Source organism: Kryptolebias marmoratus, linkage group LG3, assembly GCF_001649575.2.
Source record: "Kryptolebias marmoratus isolate JLee-2015 linkage group LG3, ASM164957v2, whole genome shotgun sequence".
Taxonomy (NCBI): Eukaryota; Metazoa; Chordata; class Actinopteri; order Cyprinodontiformes; family Rivulidae; genus Kryptolebias; species Kryptolebias marmoratus.
Window position 1 is genome coordinate 13,566,257 of NC_051432.1, and position 19,870 is coordinate 13,586,126.

General features: G+C 38.3%; 1 protein-coding gene across 4 annotated transcripts in view; it reads right to left on the reverse strand.

Moving 5' to 3' along the window:
• The window catches only part of inpp4b (inositol polyphosphate-4-phosphatase type II B), a 165,749-nt gene that overhangs the window by 113,286 nt on the left and 32,593 nt on the right, over positions 1–19,870 (reverse strand). For 3 of the 4 annotated variants that reach the window (XM_017408889.3, XM_017408879.3, XM_017408897.3), the window contains one exon: positions 18,550–18,666. In XM_017408889.3, the coding sequence (XP_017264378.3) occupies positions 18,550–18,666 (117 nt within the window). Of the gene's footprint in view, positions 1–2,232; positions 2,430–18,549; positions 18,667–19,870 lie in introns of those variants that run through there. The other variant, XM_037974893.1, reaches the window with a different exon arrangement.

Sequence of the window (19,870 nt, forward strand, 5' to 3'; positions counted from 1 at the left end):
AGCACATACAAGCAGTGGGTTTGTGTATTCCTTAAGTGAACTAGTGCCAGACGACCACGTTATTCAAGAATTTATTACCGGGTTCTATACCTTGACTTCCCTCCTACCTTTTTGATTGGAAACAAAAAACATAAAACTTCAGCAACAACCCCTACCACTACAACCTGAGTACATTGTAAAAACTGTTGAACGATCATTACAACGAGCCCGAGGCATTGACCTAGCCTTCAACCTCTGCTGATCCCAGTCTGCTCACGCAGCTACAAAACACACAAGAGAATGCTCTAGCTAAGTCTTCAGCACAGATTCCAGAGGGCACAATGAATTTACTGATAATATCCTGGTTTCTGAGTCACAGGAGACCTATCTATGATGAGGGTCAGGGAGTTTATAAACATTTATGTCAGACTGTTGGTTTTAATGTTATGGCTCACGGATAAAAGTCTGTGGCACTTTCTTTTAGTCTGTTAACCATCCTGCTTAATCAAAAAAAAATTACTATTGTATTTTAGATACAAAAAGTCTTTGAATGAACTTGTGTTTCACATTTTCAAAAAAAAAAAATCTGCCCACAAGCAGATGTGATACATTATAAAAGGTCATATTACCATCAGGCTAGTCTCATTTTTGAGCCAACATTGAAAATTATGAATTTTTGAAGTAGTGTTTCTTGTGAATGTGATTGAATGGTTGATTTATGAGTCGTTACATGATTTTTCACCATTCCAGTCTGACCTTTATATGAAAAGTACAGCAAATTTTGTGTACATTTGTTTGTTATCCACGCCCCCCCCCCCCCCCCCCCCACACACACACACACCTCTCTCTCTCTCTCTCTCTCTGTGTGTGTGTGTGTGTTTGCTTGTTTTAATTATATGATAGGGTTCAAACATGACAGGACACCAACTTATAGAGAATTCCTCTAAAACGTGGCTACTTTTGTACCCCACAGACATATATATATATATATATATATGTATATAATTGATTATAATAATATAGGTTTAGGTTTATAGGTTTAAATATTTACAGTTTAGTTTTTCAATTGTGATAGTTAAAGATTTGGGTAAGGAACCGTAAAAGCCATGATGTCAATGAAGTGTTCCCATGGGGACATAAACACGAATGAGTGTATGCATGCTTTGTATGCAGCAGACTCATCTGAATTTTATTAATTTGTACTTTGATAGTAAATACTATATGTTCTTACAGGATTTATTTTCCTTTTGCATGCCTCATTAGTCATTTAAGTTATTTTTGACTTTCAAGAATAAATTCTGGACGTGTTTAAGAGCAACACATCCTTCTACTGTTTAGCACGTCTATCTTGTTGTGCAAACACGGCACTGAAACAGAAGAATACCCTCTAGCTCTGGCTTTGATTAAAATAAAACAAGCTAAACTTTAATCTTTTTCAGACAAGTAAGATTATTGGGTGTAAAATTGTGAAAATGGGCTCTTAATTGGCTTAGCTTTTTATGGCTTCCATTTTTTACTCACACAATTCAGTGATAAATTTTATCTGACTGTGCAGTCAAACAAGTGTAAAATGCCTTGACAATAGGGAGTTATTAAAAAAATCATTCACAAATTATACAGAGAAGTGGACCAGCAAAAAAAGCATTAATTTCCATGCATCATGATTGGGAACCAAATCAAATTCTGATATCAGAATGATGCCAAAATAAGTGCCACACTGGTATTGTTAATCAGTTGTATCTGCATTTGGTTATTTGATTATCTGTTTTTTTTCTGAACCACAGATCACTATGCTAAAACATGAGCGACAAGACAAAGCAGACTTTATCATTAGCACATTTTATACATATCTTTGATTCCACAGCACTGAAATCTTCACAAACTGGTAGCTGGAGGAAAAAAAATCCAAGTAAAGCATTCCCTCGTAATCTATTTACACTTTTTGCTCCACCAGAATGGGTTTTTATCCTGGTCAATTCACTGTGTCAAACTCTGTGTGTGCTACTTCGTGTTTCCACAAAAATATGACATCATTCAAACCTTCTAACATAAAACAAAACCAAGTCAGTCAAACTTTCTGTAAGTTCTTCCGTTTTCAGTTTTTTTGCAAACGTTCAGTTCGCTGAAAATGAAAGTTTTGTTTCTGCCTGATACACTTTCAGTACCAAATCCATAACTTTAGCCCAACTGAGACATCGTTTAAACTGTATCAACTTCTAGAGTATTTGTTCAGCCTAAGAGGTAAAGACTCACCGAGAGCTGGCTGCAGAAAGACTGGCAAGCTTCTTCAACAATCTGTCCCTTGCAATTATCAGGAGAGATCTACAGAGCCACATGCAAAAAACACTTTGCTATATTGGACACATCCATAATGCTTTTCCTCATAAAACACTCGAGGCCTTCCGAGGATCTGTGATTCTCTGTCAACGAGGGTCTAATAGCAGCACAGGCTCAATATTCGTACCTGCGCACAAGCATTCTTTGGCTTGTCAATGCTTGCCCCTGAACAAGAATCCACTCCATGGCTTGTGTGCCACTTCATTACTTATTTTTTAGATCTCTTTTTTCCTGCACTTCCTGACTTCATCATGTTCATTGTTCTCTTTGGTTCATTGCCAACTGGATTTTCTAACAGAAGAATCTATGTAGGGGCTACACAGGGCTCAACAAATTTAAAATACATCTTTAAGTGCTATTAAAAAGAATATCAGATACCTACATTCATGTGTATCTCTCTCCCAGACAAACACTGCAGTCTGCCCCCCCATAGTACACTGGGGAAACTACCACTGCTTTGCTCCATACTCTCAGCTTTGGTCCATAAACTTTTATAGCAAGTCCCGATGCAGACTAGGTGATAAAAATCAAGGCTCCCTTCACTCACAGTCTGTAAACATGACTCGGTAGCAACTCCAAAGGCTGCACCACCTCATTCAAAACCCCTCGACTGGCTTGAGTACTGGATTTAAGATTACAGCATGGAAAACCTGCGGTCGTTTTGTTGCTGTGCTTCTGCCAGCAGATGAGGCAGATCCATATGATCATGCACTTACAACATGAAAGTGTTTATTTTGAGCTAGTTTCTGCAAGCTGCTATCAGCTAGAGCCGATGGAGGTTGTGGTTATGAACTTCCCTTCCTCTGACACTGCTCTTAGAGTTGAGGCCCACAAACACAGCGAAAGAAGAAGACGCTTCACAAGAACTGCAGAAAGGACACCTTTTTGATAAGCAACAAAACACATTGCCAAACTTAGTTTGTCACATGATTTTGGCTAACATATTTATGTAAAGCTGTAGGGTTTTGCAACCTGGAAAGTATTTCGGAATGCCTGTAATCGTGTGAGCAATATAAATAGAGTGTTTTTTGCCCTGTATTTTTAGTATACAAGTAACAGGAAACATGCAGATAACAATTCTATGTAACACTGCATATCTGACACTTTACCCCGAGGCAGCGGGTTACAGTACGCAAGCTTTCTTGCCCTACAGCACACTTTCCTTCACCCACACTCACATGCACAGACACACAATAATGGTTCCATAATATGCTAACTCATGCCTGAAGAGGCTGATAGCTCTCTTCTTTAGAGAGCAGGGCTATAGGGGCTGTAAAAGTAAACAGCTCAGATCAAACCAACTCTTAGCTCCCTTTGAAGAATGGAAGACAATTACAGAGATCAGTGGTGCAGCCCAGAGGTGGTTAACAGTCAAGACAGGCAGAAAGACAGAGATTGATGTCCCTGAAGATTTACAGAGTGTGATCCTTAGCGACTTCAGTTAAACCCAGCATTCGGTGCATCCTCACTGAACGTATACGTAGGAACACTGAGCTGTTGCCTGAGGCCACAATATACACTCTGAACCTTGGAGCATTCACCCCTCAGTGCTCGGGATATAAACACGAGTAGTGTAAATTTCACTCAAATATATAGGAAGCTGAAGCAGACTGGAGTTTTATGTGTCTGAGCTGCTTTTGCAATGTTTTACTGATAAACCGGCACTACTTTAATAGATTTATTGACCGCCTTTGGAAAACCTGAAACATTTCTTCCTGGGTTGTGTTTTCTGAAATGTGTTAACAAACAAACAACACCTTTTCAGATATGTGTTTTCTTAAAAAAAAAATAGATGGTTTTCAGTTTTGTAGTGGTGTTTTGTCTGATTGTAGGTTGGAGTTCAACTAAAAACTCCCCTGCCCCTTTATTTCAAGTGAAATAACAATAAAACTGAGTTTACGCAGAGGCCCTAATTATAATACTCACTTCACTTTTACTTAGTAAACAGGATGCAGGAAGAAGTGGGAGACATGCGACAGCCGGAAGATATTTTTGTTTCTCAACACACCACAGTTAGTGTTCTAAATGACATATTTGCTATTTCAGATTGAACAAGACAACAAAAGAGCCCTTTGGTCTAAACATGCAGCTTATATAAAAAGAGAATTTGTCCCTGGTGACTTTGGGTAACACATGGATAGATCCAGAAAGAGCATTTTATTTTGTTTTTTGTTATGTACTCTCTCAAATAGCAATAAGATCCGAACAAATGTATATATATTTTCTGGGGAGGAGAAAAAAAATGTCTTCTCACCATCTTTGGTTGTGCAAAGGGGAAACAACGCTGGCTGTTTTGTGAATATCATATAATTCCATCTGGACAAGCATAACAAAACAACAAAGCAGTGACAAAAATTGTTCTTGTACACACACAAAATCCTCAGTCCTCTGGGTGGGGGAAGGTAAAGAAAAAAAAAGCAGCAAAGTGTCATTTTCACCATCAACAAACTATATAGACAGAACAGCTGTAAAAATGCTGCCATATTACTGTACAATGAAAAATGAGAAGTTTTAAGAGGTAAAATATGAAGGATAGTCATAAAATATCGAATAACATCTGAATTACACCAAAAAGCTTGGTTTTAAATGTTCCATCTAGCACGACTGCACTGTACAAAACCACTAACACATGGTTACAAATGCTTTTTGAGGTTTACTCACAAACTGCGGACAACTCTGGCTTGGCTGGCAAGCTCATCAGTGGCTCAGTTAGCCATGGAAAATAGCTGCCCTTACACAAACACTCATAGCCAACAAGCATCAGCACTTTCCACCAGTGCCTCTCTCTTAAAGGAAACCATTACACTGCAGAAACCCACAGGAAGGCAGGCAGAGGGGGATTTTCTCAAGTACTTTTCTTCACTTCTTGCTCTTGAAACGTTGAAAATAAAAAAAAATACTTTGAGTAAGCTACTTTTCCCAGAAAGAGGGGAAGAAAAAGCTTAAAGTCAGCCACGCATCACATTCACCTGTGACCCAGTAATTTATTTAGCAGTTAATCTGCTTTTCCACATGACACTAATGATCACCAATAAACTGGTTAGAGAGGTGCAGGAGATGGTAAAGGTCAGTCTGATTGGCAAAAAAGATGTTTGGATAAATTCCTAAATGCAAAATGAATACTAAAACTGATCCAGACAAATCCCACCTTGAGGTGTAAGAATGAACAAGGAATAGTTGGGGAAATTTTAACAACAAACAGGTTTCCTGGAAACTCTAGAGATTTTTACTTTGGCAAGAAAAAGTAACTTATTGTTTTCATAATGAAAACAAAACACCGTGAGCCACATGCACGGTTCATTTCCTTTCATTCAAAATGACAAGCAGTTTGACAAGCATTTTATTTTAAAAGGTTTCTGAGGTTATCCTAAAATGAAATGTAAAAACCTAAACATTATTAACAGGAAGTAAGAAAGTAAATGTTACTTTCACTTTCCAACTGAAGGTTTTATTAAAATAATTATGTTATTCTTAGATGTGTAGTAGAACCAAAGCTACAGAAAACAGTCACGTTAAAAAAAAAAGTTATGATGTTACTTCTGTGCTGGCAGGTTTTTTGTGTGACAAGCTCCACTATAAGCTAACAAGCTGCTTTTGGAACATCAAATTAATTACAAATATGAACTCAACGTTGATACTTATACCAGTTTCTACTTCACTTTAACTTCTTGGCACCAGCACATTGCTGAGTCCCAGTAGAAGGAAACAAATGCTACAGCTGTGATGTCAGAAAGGACAGTTTTTAGTTCTGGGAGGTGCTATATTGTTTTGATATAGAGAGAAAAAAAAACTACTCTGACTTTGTGCATTTGATGCACCCCTCACCAGTGAGCAACAAGGGCTTTTTAATAGTAACCTTGTAAGTGACAACAACTGATGCAAAAGATGGCTGGTTACACACAAAACCATTTAGGACAGGGATCCCCAACCCCGGTCCTCAGGGCCCTCTGACATAAATAATTTAGATGTGTCCCTGCTTCAACACACTTGATTTAAATTGATGGCTGCTTAACAGGCTTCTGTTGAACTTGATGACATGCAGAGGATGTAATTCAATTGTTTTAATCAGGTGCGTTGGAGCGGAGAAACGTTTAAAAGTTGCAGGACAGTGTGCCCTGAGGACCAGGACTAGGGGCTACCAATTTTGGAGGTCTACTGTAGAAACCTTTTTAAAAAAGCCAGACTTTTTCAAATTGTTCTTAACAAGTGACTGAATGAAGCACCTATCTGTTAGGGGAAATTAGATTTGGTGACATGTTTTTAATATCTGCTGCAGTATTGTCATGTAGAAAACAGGTCTGATCAGATCCGAGTGGACAGGTCAAACTGGCCTTTCCGTTAAAACAGCTCTCAGGTTCTAATTAAAATAGAGCCCGGGAGCTTGTAATGTTTGTGATTTATTTAAAACTGGAGGTATATCTGCAACTGCTAAACTTTTGAAGTCAACTGAATTAAAAACGTCCACCAATCTTAGGAAACACAAAAATGACGAACTCAGTCAATTTCATAGATATTGAGCTAGAATTTGGTGTGGTAGTAGCTGAGAGGCAACCTCAACACACAGTCTGAGTGCTGACAGATCACTCAAGGACCTTGTCGAAAACCGGAATGCGACGTGCCAGAAGATAAGCATTCCTTCAATGACAGCTAGTTGAATTTCTTAGTTCTGTGACTACCTTCATTCCTAGCTAATTAATGTATCAGTCTCTGATCATTTTTGAATCTCACCATCTCATTTTGCATCCGCATGCCTACACTTTATGCTGCTAGACAATAAATGTGAATCAGGCTCAGATTGAAAGTGTTGTGTATAAAAAAGGCCAATGATAGCTATGTACAATATCTTGCAATAAAAAGGTTCAACCAGATTCCTCTTGTTGATTTGAACTACAAACTAAAAATCCAAACATTTCAAATGTACAAAACAATTTTCTGAAATTAAAAAAATCCTTTCAATGCTACCAAAAGATAGAATATTTTTGTACAAAACCTCTGTCTCCATTGAGCTTTTCTTTTGATGTTCTTTGTGTAAACCTGTGAGTTTCCCCTGGAAAAAAGGACATCTCATGACAAAAGCAAAAACACATCTACTCAGCAGGTTTTATAAGCAATTAGTTTGGCTGCTTAGAGTTATTTGGCTGCTTTTAATGAGTGTGCACTGTTTCAACAACAGTTTTCACGAATGACTGCATGCAACAAAACCAAGAGCACGCTTCATTTTAAACAATTGTAAATGTTCATTGGTACAATCAGTGAGTTCATCAAAGTGCAAATCAGCGCAGCAGGAAAACAAAATAATCACGATGCCCTTCAAAATAAAGGAAACGGGAGGCTTAAACATTGTCAAGCAATAAAAATCATTATTTACAGTCTGAAAACACCTCAGAGGAAAGAGCTGACTTTTGTTCACACATCACTCCAGAGTGGATTTCTCACTTCTCCATAGGGCTTTTAAGATGTGAGACATATGTAGTGTTAACCTGACATGGCAGAATAAGTGCTCAGCTGTCAAAGAAAGAAAGAAAAAAAATGCTTTAGTGTGTTTAAGTCTTTTATTCTCCAGGGTCAGGGGCCATTTACTCACACTAAACAGTTAACAGGATTTTCTTTTATTTTTAAAATGAGAAATGGTACGAAGTTGTGCTTTAAAAGCTAAAGGCAATCATGCACTATCTGTACAGAACTTCATGCTAAAGAAGAGGTTTAATTCATTACTGTGTCAACGTTATCTATCTTATAAAAGGCAAATCCCATTCTGGCCTTGGAGATGTGCCATTAAATATATAATTTGAATCTATAATATTAAAAAGCTGCCTTGATTTATTTTAGGATGAGGTCGATTTGCGGGCTGTCTACAAGTGAGATGGATTTTACCACTCTTGTGCCAAAGTAAAAGTGTCACCAAATATTTAACAGCCCAAGGCTAAATTAGTTGCTCTACCCTTGCTGCTTGAGCACAGGGACTGTAACCGCAAACAAGCTGAACTTAAGAAAGGAAAAAAAAAAAAAAAACAGAAAAGAGCTTCAGAGAAGACACAGTTAAGGCTAAGGTCAGATACCTGATAGCTGTTGACAGAATAAAGAGAGGTATTACAAGGTAGTTGAATTTCAAAAAGTATATTCATGCAATCTATCACATCAATCCTTTGTTGCCATCTTGTGTGAAAACCAAAAATGCACATAACAACATGTTTCAGAGTCCTGGGATGTCCACCTGACTGATAGAAAAAGACATTAAAAACCCATCAGCCATAAATCTACTGAAAGTCCATGGAAGAAAGAACTGGCCATACCTGGCATTAGAGTTATTGTTGTCATTATCTCAAGATTACGAGTTGACTTCTATTAGCTCGAGATAAAGCTAATTGTATCTCATTATCTGGAAAAATCCCACTTTTGTTGTCTTGAGAAAACAAACTTTGATTATGGTATTTTATTGTCCAGTATCACTTTGTGATGATCTGTAACACTGATACATTTGTGATTATGTTTGCTGAGTCTTCCTTCTGACATTGGATTTTAGCTTAAATCTGTTGCTAACATGACTGTCTTCATCACTAATGAAAAATGTCTTATTGGCATTATTGTGATTTTAAAATAATTTCTAGTTATGAGAAAATAATTAGGTCAAAATAATTACATGAGCTTATCTCAAGTAAAACACTGCCATCTTGAGATACTGAGATAATTAAACCACATAATTTACAGATCATCCCAAAGTGATACTGAACAATGGAATAAAATCATTATCAGAACAAAATGAACTTTATCTTAAGATAATGTTATGAAGGTAGGTATGGCCTCAATCAGCTTCCATACAGGTAAGATTTTAGTGCCATGCCTAGTATAATAATTTGTCTCCCACTTTATTTGTACATTTAATGCAAAGCAGTTGTTACCTCCAAAACCTTTGTTAAAGTTATGTTGATTTTAGTGCTTTGTCTCTTTACAAAAACTCTGTTAAGGGCTCACGTTGTACTATACACCTGAAATTCGAATCGTAGCACATTTTGCTTTCATTTCTGCCTCCCTAAGTTTTATTTGACAATTTATTGTGTGTTTTGTTTATGAACAATCCTGAAGAGAGTTGGCTTTCAGTTTAGTAGGCCTGCCGTGTATTCAAAACCCCCCAAAATATATCAGAGCTGCTTTGCTAATACGCTTCTCAGTCTGCGCAGATATGAATTTACTGGGAAGAAACTGGCTTGATCCCCAAGCTCCTTATAATTAACATACAGTATATTTACTGTAAAGAGTAAAGCCTCTGCTCTCCTTACCCGCCATAAACTGTCTTGCTCCTGGGAAGGTCTCTTAACCCCAGCTGTGCCAGCAGCTCTTCTTACAGTTACTTACACATCAGACTATCTGACAGCTGTGGGCTGCTGCCGAAGATGATGCAGAGTGGCGCATGCATTAATCACACAGCTGGTCATCCACCTCGAGCTATTTCCAGCTGTGGGTTTTATCAACATCAGTGTGGATGAACAAGGGGCCAATTGAAAGGTGCTCTGTCCAGTAAGGTAAACCTCTACATTACTTTGGGTAAGGTAGGCAGCTTCAGGTAGGAAAATGTGTCACTTTAAGCATAAAATACTGATTTCATTTTTAGTTTTTGGTTCTTCCTTTTAATAATTTTTGTTTGTTTGTTTTTTATCATGCTAAGAGTATGATAGATTTCGATTAAAATAAGGCTGTGGCATGTCTGCCTTTCTGACATTAAAAGGAAGTGATGTTTGTGATTTAAGGATTGTTTGTGTAGAAGCTATTGAATCTAGGAGTGAAAATGAACTCAACCAATGCTCTAATGCTTGTTCTCTAACAGAAGGATGATGATAAATTGGTGACTACAGACTACCAAACTGAGGGGGGGGGGGGGGGATTTCCCCACCTTTCTTAAAAATATTCCAATACTTGGCACTGTCTGGGCTCCGTATAAATAAACAAGACACATTTATGTCTTGATATGCAGTAAAACCAATAATTTATTCAGGTTATGTGAAGACTGAAAATTAAACAGAGGCTTGTTATTTTGTTTGTAAAACTAATTCAACTCCAATTAAATTACCATATGAGACCTTTTTTTTTTGCTGTTCAATAACCTTGAGCATTTTATTAAAATATTCCAATAATGCAAAATTGCCTAATTTACATTTATTTATGAGGGTATCTTAAATTCTGTACTTACAGTTCTGTGTATGGCAATCCTGCAAGGATTGTACATGTTTAATGAAACTAAAAAAACTCAGATACAAATGTTCCCTAAAATAAAAGTAGATGATGTTCCTTTGAGATTGTAATAGCAATGGAATATAAACACATACTGATACTTGTGCTGTAAAATTTGACTTGGCAGGACAAACTGTTGTATAATGCTGCACGAACATGATATTACTTGCACGATGAGGCATGCTTCCATTACAGAAGTACATCTAAATATAAAACAAAGGCAAAAGGTTGGGAAAAGGTAAGGGGTGCTAATTTTAATGCAAGATTACCAGCAGATAGGTGAACAACAAAAACACATATCTTTGTCTAATGAATGTTTGCTTTACAGACTTGAACATGGGTACTTTTCCTCACTAGTGACATTGGCTGACATTGCCACAATGATAGTAAGGCAAGAAAAGTGGCCATCAGACAAGAAACAGTCCTTATCTGAGGACTGTTACTTTCATAGGTTATCACTGCTGAGCTGTCCACCAAATCACTACCAAAACCTTTCTTGGATATCTCTGAGATTGGTTCTTGTAAAAGTGTGTTTATGTGTGTGTGTGTGTGTGTGTTCTCGCAAGCTCTCTCTCTCTCTCTCCTGCTTTCTGCTGTTTCGCCTTTTGCTTCCATTGCCCCCACCCCATTTTATTTCACTAAATTCTTACTCTTACAAAAAAAAAAAACCTCCAACCACTTTGACACTCATTCAGCAAAAATCCAAGCAGCTATGCCAAAAATATGTCTTTTACACTTCATGATTATTGACGGGACAGGATTAACTGAGGCTGGGATTCTCCATACTTCAGCAGTTCATAATTGAAGTGACAATTCACCACGCAACAGTGGCTGTTCAAACTGCCTCCTGAGATGGAGCTAATATGCCAGTCAGACCATTCTCAAATCAGAACCAAATTTCCAAAGGTTACACTGAAGAACAATGTGCAACCACTGGAGGGTGGCAAGTCATTTTCAGTCACTTTTGTTTGATAGTTACAGTCCAAATATTAGTCTTTAGGTGTCTCTTAGACTGAAAAACAGCTGCCTACTTCACATATATATATATATATAGCCATGGTTGGTACTGATTGGTTTGACATTTACAATGTTTGCAAAGCATGTCCAGATGAAAAGTTTTTTTTTTAGCTCAGCTGTCTGTCAGATCAGACACTCTAGAAATTAATACCACAACTTAACACAAAATAGCTTTAAACAGATTAGTAATAACAGTTTGTAGGTAAAGTCCTAAAGAAAAACCAAACTTTTTGTATGTTTTCTACATGTTATCACATGAATTTTGAAGGTATTCCAAAAATCACCTGGAAAATATGTGCAAAGCATGTGTTTCATGCTTTTACTATTAACTATTGCCTATTACTAACGGAGAAATGATGATAATACTGCTGCCTGTGTGTGTTTGTCTGTCTTTGACTCCCACAACTAAGCAACTTTAGCCATCACAATAATGACTAATTTTACAGCTACTAATGTAAAATTTGATGTCATGAATGTCAAGCTGAATGGCATGTTCAAATTATATTTTGAGCACTAACTGATCATGCAAGATCTCATTTTAAAACTTTGCCATTACCTGTTGGAGCCAACTCTGTCTGTTGGCAAAATATCGTATTAACCACTGAATGGATTTTAATTAAATTCTCAGAAATCAGCAGCAGCTCCAGCAGCACCTCAGGGTGCTTGGTAAATCATTTTTCTTTTAGTCACACTTTACAATACTATTACAATATTATGGTTTTAAAACTAAACTTTTTTCTGGAGTCTCATAACTCCAGAAGCAAGAAAGTTGCATTTAAAAGAAAATACCAAGAGTCCTACTTAAACTACGGTTTCATTGCAACAGGTGATTCACACACTCCACACCCACTCTGCAAAATATGTGTTGACTGGCTGGCTAATGAAGCAATGAAACCCTCAAAACTACTTTGTCACATAGAGACCAAGTACCCTGTATTAAAAGACAAACCCTTGGAACTTTTTGAAAGAAAAAAACATGCATATGAAGGACAGAAGCAATTACAGAGGGCCACAACTTCAACAAATGTGTCTGCACTGAAAGCGTCATTCTTAGTAGCTGACCGCATTGCTAAAGCCAGAAAGCCCTTCATAATTGGCGAAGAGTTGATTTTGCTGGCTGCTAAGGACATTTGCAGTGAACCTTTTTGGAGAGGCTGCAGTTAAAAAGGTAGCAGATGTTCTGCTTTCGGCTCCCACTAAAAATAGAAGCATTGATGAAATAGCAGAGGATGTCAAAGCACAGTTGTTAGAGAGGATTAATGAGTCGCTATGGTACACAATTCAGGTGGACAAATCTACTGATGCTGACAACAAGGCAGTATTGCTCTTTTTTGTGAAACATATTTTTTTCAGGAAGATGTGCTTTGTGCACTGTTTTGGCCAACCAACACCACAGCTGCAGAACCACTCAAGTCTTTGAACGGTTATATATCAGGACAGCTTAACTGGTCATTCTGTGTCAGTGTCTGCACAGACGGAGTGGCTGTGATGACTGAACGGGTTTCTGGTCTCACAACACGAATCAAGAAGGTTGCTTCCAAATGTGAGTCAACGCACTGTGTCATTCATAGAGAAACGCTGGCGAGCCGAAAAATGTCATCTGAGCTAAAAAGCGTTTTGGAAGATGGGATTAAAGTTATTAACCACGTCAAAGCGCACGGCCTGAACTCGCGTCCGTTTGAGCAGCTCTGTGAGGAGATGGATTCAGAGCACAGCTGTCCCTTCTTGTGCACTGAAGTGAGGTGGCTTTCTAAAGGCAGATCATTACCCAGAGTTTTTGCGTTACGAGGGCCACCCCAGACATTTCTTTTAGAAAAACAGTCACCCCTGGCAGTGCTATCTAGCAACACAGAATGGGTCACAAAATTTGCCTACCTGTGTGACATATTCCATCTGCTCAACAAACTCAGTCTTTTACTTCAGGGGGAAATGACCACTGTTTTCAAGTCAGCAGATAAGATTGCTGCATTCAAAGCCAAACTGGAATTATGGGGATGGCGAGTGAGCTTGGGCATTTTTGACCCCGGTCTTAGTTCGCCCAACTGGTGCAGGATCACTCATCTCAATTTTCAAGAGAGTTTGAGCGCTACTTCCCAACCACAAAAGATCCCCGTACGGTGAAGGAATGGATCTGCGACCCATTCGTGAACAGGCCAGGTGAATCAACTTTAATCTTGCTAGAAGAAAGAAGATCAGCTAGTTGAGAATACAAATGGTGGTGGCCTTAAAAGTGTGTTTGAAACAACTTCAAACTTCTTTGCAATTTGGATTAAAGTCAAGGCAGAACATCCTGACATCGCCACAAAAGCACTGCTTCATTTTCCAACATCATACCTTTCTAAGGCAGGATTTTCTGTAGTTACAGCAACAAAAACAAGATTAACCCTCCTGGTGCCCTCGTAACTGAAGAGAGAAAGAGAAGCCCTTGTAACTTTGGTTCCATTTGACCCGAAGGGTTAAGGAGTAGACTGGACATAAGGAACACACTTCGAGTGTCATTGTCTACCTTCACCCTCAGATGGGGCTGTCAAATTGCAGGGAAATAAGCTCAGGGCTCCCACTGATTTATGAATTATGTTGAGTAGATATTGGTGTGATAATCCTTTAATAGTTATTAAAGGTCCTTAATATAAGGTGTAGCATTTACGTAATCATTCCTGTATTTTTTCTTAACACTTTAACAAAGTTTGGTAAGTAAAAATATCATGTACCATGCATGCAAAAATAATAATCTCATTAGTCCCATTCATCCACTTTTAACTTGAGGCTCTTCATCCTACAGTACCTTTCTCAATTTAGCCTTGCTCAGACTTTTCATAAACTTTGAAGATAATGACTGCCTATTGAGACACAGTCCAACATCCTGGAGTTGTTCTTCATCTCCCACTCTGATTTCTAACAAAGGCAAAAGCTTTTTTAGATGTCAAACCTAGTTAAAAAATAACTATGTTTTCCTAAAATGAATTTTGTGCCATATACCCTGGCTAGAAGTGATGGCTTTTTCTAATCACTTCTTTAAACCGTGTTGGAAACAAAATGCAGCTCATTAGTCATACCTGTGTGATAAAATTGCACAAAATTAGGTGCTCTCTACAGAGGATCCACTTTGAATATTTTTTTGATACAGTGATCAGAATGTGAGCTCATTGAAGTTTTTTTCCCCCCTTTTGGAGCCTTTCAAAGAGAGCTGCAGTTAAGACATCAGGGACAGAGTGAGGTCGGCCTGTCACCATCTGACAGCTCAGCTTGAGGGTGGGATCACTTACACCTGAGAGATATCTGAGGCGGTCAAACTCCCCTCTCACACCTCAACCGCCTGACTTATCAGCCTCTCAGCTCTGTCTGCGTTTTCAAATATTCATGAGCATGCAGCCGGTGTCATCTCAGGATATCTAAATGGGAAGCCAGAGGCAGAGGGAAGTCACCCAACTATGAAATTCCCAGGTCCTCTACAAATGTTTAACCAGTCATCTATAAACCCTATTCTGTCAAGTTCCCTCCTCATTATTCTGACCCCCTTTTCTTGCCAATCGAAGGCTATATAGTAATGCTATCTCAATGCATAGCATACAAAATGGCAAATTGTTTTGTTTTTCTTTTTCATTGGTTTTCATCATGTGTGCTTGTCTGCGTTCCACTGCAATGAGTCAGCCTGTGGCACCACATGTGCCACTTAAAGCTGAAAGTGATATGTACAACTTTTGACAGCTGATTTGTACACATACAAATAGCTCCCAGGCTTATTTTTTGCAAAAAAAAAAAAAAAAGAAAAAAGAAGAAAAAGGAACATTAAATGACCGAGTCTTGACTGAGTGGTTTTCAGTCTGCCACTTAAAGCCACTGGGGGCTGATGCATTGTGCCAGCTCATGTTCAGGGTCATGCCTGTGTCACTTAAGGAGTCTCTAATGAGAGACAGACAAGCACGCCGTGCCCGGTGGAGCGGAGCTGAAAATCTAAAAGACAACCACAGCACACAAGCGCTGGTGCCAGAATGAAAGAGAAAGGAATAAAAGAGGTAGATCTTCAAGTTTTGCAGCAGCACCACACAGGGCACATTTTGAGACTGTCATAAAATAAGACTGTGTTTTATGTCTTAGATTTGCAGGAGGTTGTAAGACAGCCCATCATTCAAAAGTTATTTTTTTGAAGGCAGCATGGAATGAGGAAACAAGTAAAAAGTGTGAAACTATGCTCAACAGGACCTTATCTGTGAGGCTTTCTGTTCAGCCTTGAGCCTTAACTCTGAAAGCTGAGCATGAGTGAAATGTTCTGAAGTGTGTCAGTGCTTTACACCGAAGACTGACAGATGCCCTTCAGAATTACAACTCACAACAAGGAGTAAAGAAAAATGAAAGACAAACTGTAAAAAAAAATAATTCTGAAAGAGTTAATTATGTCAAACTTCCCCTTCAGGGCCTGGAAATAAAACAAGATATCACCTTCCTCGTAAAGCTCTCCTGCTTTCAAAATAAGCAAGTTTGAATTTCATCTGTAAATCTTTTAATAGACGGCAACCTGGGCTTTTTATATCCACACATCAGCAAGTATTTAGACAAATCTCTAGCAAGAATACACAAAAGAGCTGCCAAAATCAACAAAAAAAGGCATTGAATGTTTGGAGCATTAATAAATTGGTAAGCTACACTATTGTGGTGATTAAAGAGGAATAGTCAACACACATCTAAAACTTGTCCTCCTATTTTAACATATTTAGTTATTTGCAAAGTATTACAAATTTAAAAAAAAGCATTTCTTGTCATCGTTTTTAATGTCATTTTCTTTGTTTACCTTTTCAAGGGGCATATTTTTTTATATTTAATTGGCATGACAGTCCAAGTTAAAATAGGTACAAATCCACAAATGTGGCTCAGATTTTATTCTCTTCTATAAATATTTAGTAGCATTTCAAGGGTATTAAGTTCTCCACCTTCATCCAAGAATGTCTTGTTCGGCTAGGCCATTTCTCATCCAATAAAACCCAGCATCTCATGAAGACCTTGTTAATCTCTGTCAGGTCTGAGCTGGCCTGGCATCATTTCTGTCTCTAACTCATCAAGTTTGGCTAAATCACGGTTTGGAACCACTGACATTCCAGTTCTAACATCATGCAACAACACTATTGCTCCAGCAACCGAGCTGAAAGTTAGGGCCTTAGTGGTACCAGAGGTCATTGGAGCTCTTGGTGCTGTGACCCCCATAATGGAAGAGCGACTCCAACAGATTCCAGGAACAACCTCTGAGATCTTTGGTCCAGCAGAGCGTTTTCCTAGGAACAGTTAAGATACTGAGCAGAACTGTAAAGCTCCCGGGCTTCTGGTGTGGACCTGAGCTTGAAGTGAAATGAAATTGTCCATGTGGAAAAAGTAGGGCGAGCTGGGTATTTTATATATATATCTCTTGTGATGTATGACATGACCCTAATATTATATGATATACAATATGATATATGACAAGACATTAAATGATAATGTATGATATGGAAAAATCATACCATGAACATCTATTGAGTCTTTCTTGATATTTCCACCAAATTTAAATCTGTTAAAAACTTTTAAGCAAATGTTTTAACATTGGATTAGATACTGTGTTGCCTAAAGACTTTTAATTGGTTTACCTATCACTTGCTAATATTTGTTGAGAAGCAACACCAACTAACTAGTTCATTACATGCAGTACAAGCTGATGGACCTTCCTACTTAATACAGTGTTTGAGTTAAAACTAAAACACTGACTAGGGTTGGAGATGAAAGAGTACTGACAAAAAAATATGTAAATAGTGTGATATATTAACAGATTTTTCGAATGGGAACTGGACCTTAATGGAACACTGAAATCAAAAAAATAATTGGTTATAAAATAGAAATTGTGATAAATTTAACTTATTTAGGAGAAATAAACTGAGTATGAAATCTGTTCAAAAAAAGAAAACCTAGACCAAATCACACAGACCACAACAGTAGAATCTTAAGATTAAAGACTTAAATCAACACAGTCACGTTGTCTGACTTCTTCGAAACTTGAACTGGCATATTGTTAAAATATTGACCTTCTTTTATTATTAAAATTCACATTAAATTTGCACTTGGTTGTGCGCTTAAGTACTACTTTTGAAAAATACATGAGCTGAGGTCACAGAACTCCTCATACTTGAAAAGGTTGGCTGTTGCTTTCCAGGCTGGAAATAAAAAGTGGTCCCCACAAGTAGAGAGACATTACATATTGGTTTCAATATATTTGTTTCAAGAAACAAAACCACTGTTCTAAAGATCCATATACAGAAAGTATATGCTCAAAGCAAAAAAACAAAACAAAAACAAAACACTCCTAAAATCAGAATGTTTCACATGTACAATCACAAAGCTGCTATAAAAGACTCCTAAGTCGTCACAAAGCTCATTAATGTTTCATGCTCTTAGTTAGACCAAATTAAGATGTTGGCGTCCTGGTTCGACTCAGTTATTTGATTAAGATCAAACATACACCCACATCGAAGAGCCTGTTATAAAATTCTGTTTTGAATGTCTAAATCATAGGTCTAGCTTATTCAGGATTCTATCTCTGGCTTTTCTTCTAGTTCCCACAGATGTGCCAGTCGGTTTTCCCAGAAGATTGGCTGCCATGTTCAGATGCTCATCGCAGGCGGCATAACCTTTTCTTTCAAAGCTCCAGGCAGAAGTTTCAGGTCTGGGGCTCACTAAAATGAACGAGTACTGAAATACTGCTCAGTTCAGAGCTCAACTTTCTGTGCCTCTGACTCTCCAGGATAAAATTAAACATAATGAGATTTTGAAGTAGACACCACATGCCATGATGTTTATGTCCCTCCCCTGGGGGGTTTAAAGTGTTACAAATCAACACTTGAAATATGACTGCTTCGCAGCTGGCTTCAAACACATTGTCTTCATTATCCGTCTCACTCTCTTGATTTTTTTAACATGCAAAAATAGAGTGTGCCCATGCAGAGCAAAAACAAACAACTATTTACTCACCGATTCCTGGCTCTTGTTTTTTGCGTCATACACACTTAGCTTGACTATCGTCTCTGGGCTTTCAGGATACTCTGAAGGGAAGGTCACCCCCGTCAGAAACAGCGGGTCTTTGTTTGCCTGTCAGAGAGAGGGACGACACAAATAAATAAATAAATAAATTGAGACACCGCAATTGTGTTTGTGTGTGTGTGAATTCTCTCATGCACGTTCGCACAGCAGCACAAAAAAAGCTGAAAACCAAAGTTGGGTGAATAAGGCAGCAGCTGGGTTTGAGTATCCTACTCCCCCCAGGCGTTTCTCCTTCTTTCCTCTCACCTTCTCAACTGCCTCTCCTGAGCATAAGAAAAGAGAAGATATGGTTCTCCCTGGTGGGTCTACCTGAAGCTGTGGCATTACTACAGTCTCCAAACTGAGACTTCAGGACAGGGGCAACAAATGTTGGCAGGTAAGCTGATGCACTGGGGAAGGCTGGTAATGGGATTAAACTCGATAAAGCAGCTGGTATTGGGATTTTAAAGATACCTGAGGGCTGCATGGTATTAGCTAAAAATGTGCTCAGAACATCACCAAAACCACTTTTAACTTCAATGAGGCTTAATTTACCACAGCTTCGAGAGACACTGCGTTCTGTTGAATGTCAAAATGGATCAGCAAACTGTGGTATTTGCTTGTATTTGCTATAAAATGTCAAACCTTTTTAAAACCACAGCAGTGGCAGCAGATTTAGGAATGGTACATCTGCTTTGGAAACCACACACATGTAAATATGCACTATGGATTATTGTTGACAATAGACTAAAAGATCTGAGTAAAGCCAAGCTCACAACCCATCTGCAAAGACAGGGAAAACTCGCCACACACAGGGGTAGAAGGTCAGATATATTTCTGAGTGTTAGGCCACACAAATAAAAACTGTGGCACTTTTGAGTCATGTGAATTGTACAATTACCATGTGTCACTTGTGCGTCATACTGTCATTGCAAAGCCCATACATGCAATGCACCTGACTTGGTTCAGGTGCGCACAAGAAATACAGATTCAGTGTTTGTGCTTTTAATTTTTTTGCATGACTCATAGAAATTAGATGTGCAGGGGCAAAAGTCTTCATGGTCATTGTGCAACCTTCTACGAGGTTCAACACACACAAGTAGCACTCTCAAGCTCAGTTTGGCCAAATGTTTAGGTCATAGATGCAACATTGTAGGAGGCAGCACTGCATCCAAACTGGGAACTCTGTGCTAGTCTTAAATATTGTCCACTCATATTTGTGAAAACTGCCTACTTTGTGCCAATATTCTTGTCAACCTGTTGCAAAACACAG